This window comes from Gavia stellata, chromosome 18 (genome assembly GCF_030936135.1).
Source record: "Gavia stellata isolate bGavSte3 chromosome 18, bGavSte3.hap2, whole genome shotgun sequence".
In the NCBI taxonomy this organism is placed as follows: domain Eukaryota; kingdom Metazoa; phylum Chordata; class Aves; order Gaviiformes; family Gaviidae; genus Gavia; species Gavia stellata.
Window position 1 is genome coordinate 9115194 of NC_082611.1, and position 14030 is coordinate 9129223.

At 36.9% G+C, this 14030-nt stretch overlaps 1 protein-coding gene across 1 annotated transcript in view; it reads right to left on the reverse strand.

Moving 5' to 3' along the window:
- The window catches only part of VWA3A (von Willebrand factor A domain containing 3A), a 34239-nt gene that overhangs the window by 18831 nt on the left and 1378 nt on the right, over positions 1-14030 (reverse strand). The window contains exons 5-15 of the mRNA XM_059826594.1: positions 12709-12763; positions 11844-11942; positions 10671-10777; positions 10249-10374; positions 8823-8931; positions 7776-7841; positions 7126-7251; positions 5366-5504; positions 5173-5276; positions 4846-4926; positions 563-657 (exon numbers count right to left, since the gene is read on the reverse strand). Coding sequence (XP_059682577.1) covers positions 563-657; positions 4846-4926; positions 5173-5276; positions 5366-5504; positions 7126-7251; positions 7776-7841; positions 8823-8931; positions 10249-10374; positions 10671-10777; positions 11844-11942; positions 12709-12763 — 1107 coding nt within the window. The remainder of the gene's footprint in view (positions 1-562; positions 658-4845; positions 4927-5172; positions 5277-5365; positions 5505-7125; positions 7252-7775; positions 7842-8822; positions 8932-10248; positions 10375-10670; positions 10778-11843; positions 11943-12708; positions 12764-14030) is intronic.

Genomic DNA, 14030 nt, shown 5'->3' on the forward strand with positions numbered 1-14030 from the left:
ATGAAGATCTCAAACCTCATGCAGGGGAAAAAAGTCTTTTTGAGTATATCTACACTGACATTTGTCATCTGGCACTAGAATGCACTTCAACAAGTGATGGAGGCAGAAGGTAGTTGGTGGGCCGAATCTCATCTTCTGATAAGAACCCCTCAGAGGCTGTGCAGAAAAACTCTAGGCATAAATACTAATAGCATGGGTTTGGAAAACTGACTGTAAACACTACCTTTGGCCAGAAACATCAGGTTCTGTTTAAGACAGAACATTCCCCAAAGGCTTACTTGCCAGATAACTCAAATTTAAGAGTCTCATCCTGTCTCAAGGAAATTGCTGGTTTGTATTGACTGATGATCACTGGATTCAGTAAATTCACTGGATCATTAAAAAAGCTGAATATCATTATCTGTTTTCAAAAGTGGATTGCTTACACTGGTCATACCTGCAACTGTTGTCTCTACAGCTATTTTCTGCCCTGTATTCCTTGGTGCTGACTGACACACAAAACAAAGGCTGGCAAACTAGAACCATCACCAATACACAAAAAAGGGCTATCAAAGTACAATACCTCATTTCACAAACACTTCCCCATATTCTTCTGCTAGCAACAGATAGCCAGTCAATTCGTTTCTCATAGATTCTTACCATTTTAGCAAGGAGTTTCTATGGATAAAATATGTAAAATTAAAGTTAAAGTACATCTTTTATTGCCAAATGCTTAATACAGAAGTAACGAAAAAAATTAATGACTTGCATTCATTTTGACAGCAGCATTTCACTCTTAGTAAAGATAAGAGAATACAGTCCATGAGGGAAAAAGCATACAATGATAAAAAAGCAACAAAGGGTCTAAAGGTCTAAACTCTCCTCTTCACGTTTCCCCTTGCTAGCATGTCCCAAAATAGTGGTCAGGCATATTAAAAAAAGAAAAAAGATATTTCAAAAATACAGTTTTTGCAAGCTTACCATTTCTTCAATGGCATTTTTAGGCAGTGTTCATAACAAAACACATCATTTAAAATAAACATATTTTCAAACACGTATCATTCTTTAACACAGTACCAGTTTGAAGACATTAAGGCAATTTGTCCAAACTCTAAAGAACATGACCTTTGCAAGCATATGTATGCATTATATGTATGAGGGCAAATCAAGCTAGAAAAGGACATTGAACTCAGAAAAAAAGCTATAAGATATCATGCTTTTGGAGCACAAAACACAAGCATCTACTGGTGATCAAGGAGCCAGGAGATGCTTTCATGTCAGCCAGTTAAACTTTACACTCTCCTTTGTGGTCTGACTATAGAGTTCTACATATTTCTCATCCCTCCTCCATTTTAAAGAAATATTTGTGCTGACTGGAAACATTTCCATAGCCCTTTGTCAGGACTGCTAGTGGAGTGATATAGAAAAGGGAAAAGAATGAATAGACCACTATATAACACACCGTGGCTGCAAATATCCCCAAGCAGCTTCTATTTCATTAAACTTCTCCCACTGTCTGATGATCTGTATTCTGACCAAGGAGGAAATCCTCAAGAATCACTGTTGTCTGTAAGAATTCCAGCGGCCTTCATTATGTTACCTGCATATTATATATGTATTGCTACTTCCTCCACACTTAAAGAGCGAATGAAGTCCTCAAAGATCCTCAATATCCCATACAGTGTAAATGTTCTCCTGGTGTGCCAGCAGCTTTAAGGTTATCTATATAGTAATATCACCATGGCAACTATCCAAAAATCCTAGCATTGCTGACCTAATAGTGTTCTTAATTCATCCGCAAGCTTGAGGAGAAAACTCTAGTAGCAGCCTTGTTATCCTCTTGGAGAAAATCTGGGAACTATAAGGCTGAAGGCAAACGCAAAGCAGCATAATAACTTTGTGCAGCCAGTTCAAAAACTTAAGGTGAATGTAAGGGATGGCAGAGAGCAGTGTGCAATGTAGCTCGAGGGAGATAGAAGGAAAGGTAAGAAGACTCTATATAGAGTGTTGTCTTAGACACAGATCTTATATCTTCTTTAAATTGAATGGCCAGCCTGTTGTGCTTGACACAATTTCAGTTGTGCTTAACACAAATGAACATGTCTCGGAATAAAAAGCTGCTCTAACTTGAGACATCGCAATCAATACTTAACATAAATCTGTTATCTATAAGGTATTTTACTGTTCTTATTGAATTCATCAGTGATACCATCTACAACATTGTTTGTAAGCTCTATTTTAAAGCTTCCCTTTAGACAGACACTAAAGCCAATGCCACCTGCATAGTGCAAAAATAATTTACTTGCCCAAAGAAAAATTCACATGTATTACCAGAGACTCAGCCACTGAGATATTATCTTGTTCTGCCACTTGATTACAATTTAGAGAGCACCACACATGCCACCCAAAAGAAAGAGTTACCTGGCCTACTTTCCATCTGCCATATTTATCACCAACATCTCCCCCTCTGTCTCAAGGGTGGGCCAGAGTACACAGCTGGATGTTTTTCTACTTTTAGTCTTGTTAAATCATTTTCACCGACCCCTTCAATCTTCTAAGGCAAACTCCACATTGCTTGCTATGGAATTTACTGGGAACTCTCAAGGCCTGAAAGACTATTGACAAACAGCCTTTATACATACAATTACAGACTGGAAGGCATGGAGTAGGCATTTTGTACGTATTGCACAGATTTGTCAAACTAAATGGGGCAATCAGTATCATTGGACAAATCTGCTTTTTTTCTGAACTCTAGCCAGCTTTCTGAGCCTACATAACAGGGTGCGCTCAACCTTCTTGAACCCTTTCATAAAAATAGTTTTCCACTGATGCCTAATAACTAATAGCAAACACGGCTTAAAAGCTTCCATTTTGTGACTGGTACTTTTTGGCCCAGGATGAGAACAGTTCTTGTCTTGCCCCTACTGTAGAATGCGGAGCTCTAGATCTGAAAGCCCTGGGTGCCTCTGTTCATCATACCATGCTGCACAATGACACAATCCTCTTGTTTTTCCCAGGACTCAAATCCCTCCATGGTATTTCACCTTGCATACAGAGCTGCAAAACCAAAACTGCAGCATCCACTGTCCGCACATGCCCAGCTAAACCTGAAGAGTGTAGTTTCCTCATACCGCACTCAATTTGGAAGAAGATAGAGAAAAAAACAAAACCACCTGCATGCAAGCTGTAGATGAAGGGGATAAACTAGTATAATTTAGGAGAATGTGGTTTGCAGCCCTATGCTGGCACAATTTTCAGAATTCACATTAAGTATAAAGAACAGTTGAGCATATCCTAAAACATGAAATACAAATACCCAGCTTCTACTGACATTTTAGAGTAAAGCAAAAGTATGACAACCTTCTATAAAGTAAGCAGAAATAATTTCTGCTTTCTGACTCTTAAAAAAGGTTGGTTATGTTGAAAACACGTTGAACTCATTTGTCCTTGACATGCATATTAGCAAAAATATATTTTGTCTAAATGTATGGCAAGAGCGTTGTAGGAACACTGTCAAAGCTCTTGGTAAGAGTAACTTCAGAGTGAATTACTTCTCATGTGACCACCTGCAGAATATTACTATTACCAATCATGTAGAGCTTACTAGATTTGGATCTCATAATTTTACAATGGAGACTACTACCTACTTCCCATGTGGAAAGGATGAAGGATTCACAATGAAAAGGCTAATGTGATGTCTCTGAAAGTACAGATCAGATGAATCCAGAATATAAACTCTATCTCCAAATCCTACTGGACTCTCCATATGGACTGTACTACATTAGTGGTCTTAAGGTATTATAGCAGGATTTCAAACAAGAGAGTGGGTGCTGGATCCACCCCAAACTACACAGGAGAAAGAAACTCATGTGTATGTACACATTATCCAAACAGAGAATACAGACTAATGCAAGATCATGATCAAGGCAACCTAATTTTATTCCTGTGGCTTTCTTCATAATGCAGGCTTTCATATGCTTCTGCCATCTTCCCCATATGCAGAAATCAACATCACTGATCTGGAATACTGTGTCTTTTTACATCATTCCCTTTAATTTACTATTCTCCCCATCTCCATCAATCCATTCATTCATGGAGTTGAGAGAAGCTCACCTACCAAAGAAACTCATGTCACAGTATATTTTTTAATCCAGTCTTCTGGATTATTTGATAGTTTAAGATCAAACTTTTATTTCAAAATAATCCCTTGCCTTGACTCTCTTTCCTACACATGTGTGGGGCTAGGTTGCTATGATAGGAAGAGGCTCTGGTTTGCTGTTATGTGCCTTTGCACATATTTTCATATCACACAACATCTTTCAAGTCATGCAACAATCATCCAAGCTTGCTCCTGCACTACTTCCTAGAATGTTCTTGTTATGCCTTGAGTCTTTCTTGGTCTAGCCAGTAACAATTAGACATTGTTCTTCACAAAACTTGTTTGACTTTCAAAGAGATAAAACAAAATACAAAACTTTTTTTTATTTTAATGGTTAAACCAAGATGAAATGGGACAGTTCTGTTAAAGCAAGCCAGAATACTCTATTGTATTGTATTCTTTCAATGTACAGGCTAAAGGATTTATACATATGTGTGTAAAATAATGTAAATACATTCTTACACATAGATTGCAAAAGGCACGTTGCTGTACTTATAAACAGCGCTGATGGACTCTCTCTCTTACTTAGCCTCCTTCCTCATTACCATAAGAATCTGTGTCCCAGGTCTGACCAGATCACTGCAGACTTACATGGACAGCTGTCTGCACATGAATCCCTGGCAGTACTTATGTAACAGGCAAATTAATGTGGAATAATTAGATGGTAATCTAGCCCTGACAAGGCCACATCACTATAGACAACTCACCTGATAGTTGTATAATACTGGCAGGTCAACGTGGATATTTTTCACAGTTCCATCATACCATTCAAACCTCATCATTGCTTTCTAGAAGGGTAAATAATACAGTTACGTGTTTACAGAAGCCTATATAAGCTACACTAACATGGAATTCCTTCCTGAATCATTCTTAAGAATGGCGTAAATCTCTGATTTGAATCTACGACTCAAATTTCAGTTAAAGCATGTAGAATTTCACTAATTTATAAAGTACTGATTTTCATTAGAAAAATGTAGCAAGAGAAATAAAAAAAAGATACCCTAAGAAAAAGAAAGGGTCGCCCCATCACTTACCTCATGTAGAGTTGATGATACTGTTTTTTTAAGAATAGGTATAAATTCTTCCACAGGAGAGAAAGCACTGGGAGCCAAAACTTGATAAAGGTTTAACTTTTTAGCTACAGCAAGGAACAAAGAAATGAAATAAAACACATGCTCTGTCTTTAATTCACGTATCATACCCGCTAAGCTTTTCTTTCTGTGCTACCTTTCAATCCATTTGTCTTTAACCAGTTTGTTGAGTTTTTGGCCAGGACGCATGGTACTTGAATAACTAATGGTCCTTCGTGCTTTGGAGGCTTTGGTAAGAAGTTGGAAGGTGCTGTATTTGCAAATTCTGTAGAAACCTAAAACAGATTTTAAGAAAAAGTCTTGCAGGTCTTAGCATAATTTTTTTTACCCTCAATCCAAAATATCCAGCATGGAATATTAGTTTTACTTATATTGGCCAAAGTGCTGCGATTTCAACAAGCAAAATACTTTGAAAATAGCTATCATTGGTCCTCCTAAAAATGGGTTTTGGGGGCCAATGTTCCATTAACTTCACTGTGCTTGCCACAATGCAAAAACCCAGAGGGAAATTAAAACATATGGTTATACATACTGGCATGAAAACAGCCAATCATTTATCTAAGAAAAGTAAACAGGAAAAGGAACTTCGTTACACACAGATCCAATCTCGACTGCTCCATTTTCTACCTGCACTGAGCACAGAGTCAAATGAACCACATTCTACCTTCATTCACACCAATGGAAACAAGTCAACAAAAACACCTATGGGGCACTAGAATTCCTTTATTTCAAAAAGGGGTAAGAGATCTTTGTTTTATGAACGGACAGAAGTTTGTGGAGATGTTTTTTCATACAGGTGGTTTGAATAGTAAGTTTCTGAAATGACATGCTTTTATTTGGGAATATAGGACCTTCTGAGTCATTTCAGGGTGCCTTCTGCTCCATATGTAGTCTACATGGTTCTTAGTAATTATGAGGTTGGAAGAGAGATGAAAGAATTCTGTATATAAAGAATAGGGAAGATGAGGGGAAACGGAATTAGAAATATGTTTCACAAATGATCAGTTTGCCTCCTGTCTGGAATGTCTCAGGCCAGATGACCAGATATGCAAGGATACCCAATGGAAGCTTCCAGTCCCTCTTTCAGATCAGACTTCTCCACCTCACACAACTGCTTACAGTAGTTGTGACAGAGAACAGACTATTCTGTTAGCAAAAAAAATCCTCACAGATTTGTAGAACAGTGCTGCCAAATTTTTAGCATTAAAGTTTAGCAACCATAGGGGAATTCAGCCACTTCCTAAACTTCCAGGCCCCTACAAAGTACAGAGATGAGAATAAGGCAAAAGCGAGATGCTTATTTCCACTTAAGACTATCTGCACAAGGTAAAAGAAAGACATGAGACAAGGCATAAAAACAGAAACATTACCAAGACAATTGTTACAGAACAAATGGTGCCAAATCCTCACGATAAGATAGGACCAACACAGAGACAGATGTGTAACAGACAGACTGTAGCTTCCTAATTTCAACACTAGTAATGAATCTAGACAAGCCCTTACAATTTTGCAACTGATTTAAGTGTCCACCTTAACCAGGCAGGGGTAAGTATCTTGTTACCAATTTAAAGGACTGTTGGAACTTCATTTAAATGATCATGCATACAGTTAAGCTAGCGATTCTCTTGTACTTCCATTATGATCATGGTACATGTTCTTTTCATCGCATTTTGGTTGGTTTATGAAACTTCCTACATCTTGCAAAATGTCTAGCAAAATATCTCCTATACTGGTTTTGGCCTTAATTTGCTCGTACAATGGGTGGCCAATACATAATATTCAAAGTTCACTTATCAAAATACCGGATTAATCATATACATTTTTTTCATATTGTGAACACTAAAAACTTCTACCCCTGATACGTCAAAGTAGATCTGAAAATAAAGAGATATGTACATCTGCTATTCTACTAATAAGTGAGCCACCAATTCTTCTTTGAAAAGTCTGTTTGATGCTGTTGAGTAGGTCCTTAGCCTTCTGGGATTCCTGAAGTAGCAGATGAACATCACTGCTATCAAAATTCTGTACATATAAAAACAAAGGGGGAAAAATAAGTTAACTACTATTCAAATACCAACCAAACACAGCTTTCTCACTTTGATGTGCATATATCTATACAAGACTGCCTGGCATAGCAGAACTGAGTGTAAATTTATCTAATGCACTGCATATGAGTCATTAATTATTTTATAAACAAGGTATTATTTTATTATTTTGAATCAGTCTACAATAAACCACAGCTTTCATCCTATTCATTAGCTTTAACTCAGTGAACAAAATCTGCAAGATGTATTGCGCTTTTAGGAAAGCATTTTCAGTTGCAGAAAGAATTAACCACAGGTTTATTCATAGAATAGAATCATAGAATAGTTTGGGTTGGAAGGGACCTTTAAAGGTCATCTAGTCCAACTTCCCAACACATCCTCAGCACTTCAATGACAGAGACTTTCAGCACCAGGTCTTGCTGATAATTAGTTTACCTTCTAAAAGTGAAGAATCATCAAAAAAGAGAAAAAAAATGCTTTGCCTCTCTAGCTGTCACCTACCTCTCCCTTTGAAGAGTAGCAATGATAACGGCCTCTTACAGCTTCTGCAAGGTTCTTTAGAACTGCCTACATATATGAATAGGAAGAAAAATAGTTACTTTGATTTGGTAGTCTCTTTTGATAACATGGGTTGTTGGTATTCAAGTCTCAATTACAGATAGAGAAAGAATCTTTGAGGTACATGTAGTGAGAAAGCCAAAATATGTTTCCATATATGTTTTCTTACCAGCCTTATTTTAATATGGCTGAAAAAACTAACTCAGTAAAGAAATCTACAAACTACGCAATAAGGGTCAAGTTCAGTCACCTTATGTTAAAATGCCAGTCACCTTCCCTTCCTTTGAAGGCAAGCTTGTGCTAGTCGTATCAAAGGCATATCACCAAAGTATAAATATTAGGCTATCCTTCCCCTGCCTACAACTACCTCTTAAATCCTTTGCTGCTTTTTCTCCTCTCCCATCGCATTCTCTCCTGCCATCTACCACTGCAATCCTTTTCTGGATGACTTCAATACCCTTACTGCATCGAATCTTCTCTTCAAACAAAGATTTCAACCGTGTCCTCCCTGCCACTTAAGTCACTACATGCCTTCAGGATAAGCTTAAATAAGCAATCAACACCTAAAACCAAGTTTCTATTCAGAAGCTAACATGGTCTCACTCCCAAGTCCCTGCCTTTCTCCTATGATCCCTCTCCCTACCCACTTGTCCTTACTGCAATATTGCCTACCTGAAGTCCTCTATTCTTCTGCTTTCACCTGCAAAAGAGCTCTTAGCCCAAAGTCTTCTCTAAACACACAGAATGATTATCTGGAAATAATTGCTTCCCTTCAGCTGCCAAGCCTGTCAACACCACTTGGTTGCCACTTCTGGCTTCAGTATGAACCAAGATGAATGCTCCAAACAATTTTTTTTCATGTGTGCTAATCTGCTCTAAAGAAAGTACCACTCTAGATCAAGAATTCTTTTATGAAAGAAGACATTGCAGCTGAATAGGAAACAAATGACAGGACACTTAAAGAAGTTAAGTATTATCACAATTACTTACAAAAGAAGCAGGATTGCTGCAATCATATGTAACAGCATGAGTCTGCAGTTTTCTCCCCAGCATAGACTGCTGAGCATAGTCAGACAATATTTCCAAAGACTGATCAGGGCTGATACAAATAAGAAAAAAAAAAAAAAGATGTTAACAATGGCAGTAATCAAATGGGGAAAAAAAGGCCATACTGAAGAAGACAGGGAAGAAAACTAAGCAGGAAAGAAATAACAAATCATGGGAATGTAATCTAGTCATTTCGCATAACTTGACCTCCTCTCCCTCCTTCAACAGTTACTGAGGTACCACTACTAGGGTTTCATTCTGTCCTGAAAACCTGAATGATAGTAAGAGCACTAAGATTCTATTCCAGTTCATAACAGCTTCTAGATTAAGTGTTCTGAATTATTCCTTGCTAGCCCTGGAAGCTAACAATCAGGAATTGTAGTTTTGCACCCTGTGACAAACTGACAGAAAAATTTTCAACTCAGATCTTTAACTGTATGTAAGGATGTCCATTGTCTTTCAAAGGCACCAAGAGAGTAAAACTTTGCTTCGTGTTTAGAAATTAGCAACCCGCACAGCTTTCATTCCCTGAGTTTTGATGGTTCTTCATGGCTAGTAAAAACCTTTCCTTCCAGCTACACTTCTGCCAGGGACTGAAATTAAGGAAGTTTTCACTTGCACATAGTAATAACTTTTGCTTTCTCTTCAAAGCAGACCTAAGCAAAACTTGGAACCTTTTAACCAAATACTGTGTATTCAGTAAGTTAGCTGAAATGTAATCTCAATCACCCTAAACGTTAAGCTTGCCAAGCTTACACCGTCCCTTTTTTGCACATTTAAAATAAATACAGTGAATAAATAAGGAGTATAGGAACACTCCCAGAATCCTTACTGTAGTCTTGTTCTTGTAATCCTGACTCCAGTACTGCAAGTTTTCAAATGATGACAGCAGAACTGCAGAATTTAAGTCCATAATTTATCTAATCTCAGGCTGGTTTCATTTATTTAATCACACATTTTAAGTTTTCCATCAGCACCAGTATCACAGAGAGAAGACTATCTTTGAATGCTTAATGCTATTTAACAGCAAAATCTAGCTCATCATCTAACATTCCCAGAGGTGTAGACCCTTTCAGCGACATCCTTAATGATGCTGAAGGATTTTTATTGATGTAACATTAGAGCTAGCAGACTCTCAATGGATTACTGCGATAACTGATCTGCAAAGGAAAAACGTAGCTTCGTACCAGAAAAGAGAAGATTTATAAATAGTAAAAAAGGGAAGAAATAAAGGAATTCAGTGGTATGAACTAAAAATACATAAAACCTGGGTCTTAAATTTTCTATTTATTTTTATATCAAGTTCAGATTCTTGTACCAATTCTGTATCCAAATTAAAGCTGGTTGTTAGGACAGATAACGAATTTACCAGCTTCCTACAATAAGAACCAGAGAATTCAGTTCTTTCATCGTAAGGACATGTTTTAAGGCTTTCAGCAAATTGCAGCCTCGACCAGGCTCCAGCTGTTGTATCCACTGTCTTGCTTCATGTAGCCTAGGTAAAAACAACAACAACAAAAAAAAGGAGTATGTACACTTAACATGCAGGTGCTAAATAAGATAGATCATGAAGATAACTGCAAAGTACAGGAGATGCTAAGGTATTTTATGTATGAACAACCAGCTTGAAATCACTGACTGCACTTAAAATTCATTGCTTTTCTCCCCCTCTAACAAATCACTGGAGGCACAAGATGAAAACCACTATTTATTATCTACAAGAGATTGCTCTAACTAAATGGAGACCTTGTTTGAAACACCTTTATTTTTCAGAGAAATTAACTTACTTACACATGAACGTTGATGTTTTTTGGACTCTCCCAGAGAGGTGAAATTTCTGTACTGAATGAGAGGCAGTACAACTGCTTCTTATAACATAGCTGTTCATCTATTAAGCACTAATAAATAAAGAATTGTTAATGCATTACTATCCATGCTGCTTCTAGTAGGGTTCTCATGTAAAAGAATAAAAATAGTAATTTCCTAAAAATAGTTGACAGCAATATTTTCAGCTACCAGAGAAAAGCTTCCAAGAAAAAGTCACAGAGATTCAAATATTTGGTAAGGAGTACAGAGACAAAACCTGCAAACCTGTGGTAATCCAGCCAATTTGTTAATGGGGCAGGAGGCAGGGAATATTTGCTGTACTGGTATCAGTTTTTCTCCTCAGTTGATGAGCACATGAAACAACATACTGATCTAGAATGGGCATATTCACCCATCAAGCAATTACTAAAAAATGTTTTATACATATTCATGGATAGGGCTAAAAAACAGTACAGGTATTAAGACTAAGCCAACCTGACTATGTGGAACTCGAGTTTTCTTGAAGTAGTTTTGTTTAAAATGCACAAATGAAAAATGCTGATAATAGAAATAAAATTTAAATAATTCCTGAATGCAGGAAATGAAATTGTACAAAGTTTCAAAGTTAGACAGTAAAACAGCCACATTGTATCTTCCTTCCTTTTCACAAAAGTTTTCTAAAAATAAAAAGCACAAAAAAGGACAAGTTTCTTTTGGAGCTTCAGTAAGTGAAAAACTGACCAAGGTTCTGACCGAAATTGTGAAGTGTGCCTTGTTGTGACAAAACATAAAGGCATAAGGAAACTGTATTTACTATAAATAGCTCTATGTAGAACTTGGTTCTGTCTCTTACAGCTGTTTCTGTTAGGCAAGTTTATTCCACAGAGAATGCGGGTACAAGAATTGAGAAGCTTCTGAATATTAATATGAAAAGTATTATTGTTATGGTATATACTGGACTTTGTTTGGATCTAGACATTAACAAAGACTACACTTTCGAAGACATTTAAAACATACTTTTCTAAAACAGAAAACTTCTATTGTGTTGTATATTATGAATTTAAGCAGATTTTTTTTCTACTTAGTTTCTGACTTGTAGTTATAAAAAAGCTTGATTACTATGTTATAATTGCCAAAGTCTGCTTTATTATTACTTACCAAAAGGTCCTTCTGAAAATCCAATAGTCTAGGTCCGTAACTCATATCAGACACATCAACCAGAAGTCCAACTTTGTTTCCTTTTATAAGGCCAAACACCTTAAAAGAGAAAAGTCATTGTAAATACTAAGGTTATCTAAAGTTTAAAAATGTTACTGTTTATTCTGTACAATACCATTTTAACATCAAATATTAGGTATTTGTTTTCACTTTAAGCTTTTTAGCATAAAGATGACACAGTGACAAAGCCAAGAAAAAAAAGAGAGGACTAATGGCTCCCAGTTTATCCTTACCAGTGAGTCATATCTGCTCCTTTCCAAGACAACCTATTCATTATTTGAAAGGATAACAAATAACGTTGTCTACAGCATCTCCTTTGAGTTAAATCAAGCAACTTAGTGGAAGCTAGATTTTGGAATGCTGCTTCTTTCTCTATCCCCTTCAAGAGGAAGTTATGTCCCTTTCCCATTCCTGAGCATTAGCACTGCTAGGCACAATAAGCGATTAACCAGCTGTGCAAGAGAGGGCACAACGGACTACTAGACAGCTCCACTCCAGTCAGAGAGGTTAACCTCAGCATTGTCTGCTCCCATTTAAATTGTGCTGAGAGGTCCTGATGATTAAGATTGCCAAGAGAAAGAAAAAGACTAGATCTAGAAAGCAGAAAACCACATACCAATGGAAGATGAAGAAAAACAGTCCATTGTCAAGATATGTATCACTGCACATGATGTGTAACTCACAGTAAATAATGAAAATACATAAGATTTCTGGAAGCCACTTTTTAACAGTATTCAAAAGTTAATTTATTCTTTAAGGCCATATACAGTTCCATTCTAAAAATATACTGCAAAGTTAAAGTTACCTTTCTGCTGTCCTGCAACAGCCACTGAATTCGCTGCTGATAAAGTTCAATCACTCTGACAAAAGGCATAGCACACATTTAGCTAAGGCATTCTCTGCATTGTGTATCAATGTAACATTCAACCATTTGACTTCATCACAACCTTCTTCTCACAGATGCAAAATCACCTTTTAAAAACACTGTTTTCAGTGTTCTCATACAACTGGTGGTTGCAGAGCTAACCATTTAAATACTTCTTCCCCTAAAGCTGTTTGACTGATAAGGTATGTAGCTGTCTGAAAAACTGGATCACTGAAATGTTTTCTAATCAGTTGCTGGCTTATTCTGTTCAGAGATAGGAAAGGGTTATTCACCATGTGTATGTTTGAACAACAGAAGCTCAGGCAAAACTGAGTTTAGTTCATCACACGTAGGTTATTGTCAAGGGATGTATTTAATACAAACTACACTATTGCTTAAGACACTCACGAAATATAACCTTGCAACTGAAAGGCAGCACACTCACCGAAGTGCCGGACTAACCGCAGCACAACTTTCAACAATTTCATTTCAAAATAGGTATAGTCTGAGGTAAAACAAAGTGCTTGCTGTCCTCCAGAATTGTTTTACTTCAACCAACTTATTTTTTAAAACCATGTGCATAGTTTTTACAATTTGGTGAACAGAAAGTTTAAACGAACATTCCAAAGGGGGAAAAACTTTTTGCTTTTTCAAAACACAAAAGCTACTTCTTTTTTAAGTCAGATCGCAGACAGTTTGCTTAGATGGTGCAGGGCCCAAGTACTAAAGGTGGACCTTCTGAAGATTCTGGATCTTCATGACTGACACAGTGAAGCATGCTGAAGTAGTGGCACTCCTAGGGACAGTCTAACAAGTATTGTGAAGACCAGCAAAAACATTATGATTACTTCACAGCTTATTGAGCCTATTCATTAAATGTTTTCCTCAATATAAGTTTCCTTGATTTTATATATTTAAAATTCACTTAGAAAACTTCTAACTTCCACGTTATCATGACTAGAACCATGACTTGAAACTAATCCAAGTTACAGTAAACATAACGCGCAAATACGCAGTATTACCTGTGAAAACCCAACCATTCACTAGCTGCTATTCTAAAATGAGCCAACTGCTTCAGTTCAAAACCTGGTTGATAGGCATCTTCATTAAAAAAATTTTTAAAACTCAGCTGTAGTGACATATAATTATCACCTACTTCAATTTCAGCAGAAAGGATTTAATGCTGAGATACTCTGAAGTTCCCAGAAATAACAAATTAAGTTTTAAGGCAGTGTAATCATGGGGGATGGGGATATAGAATC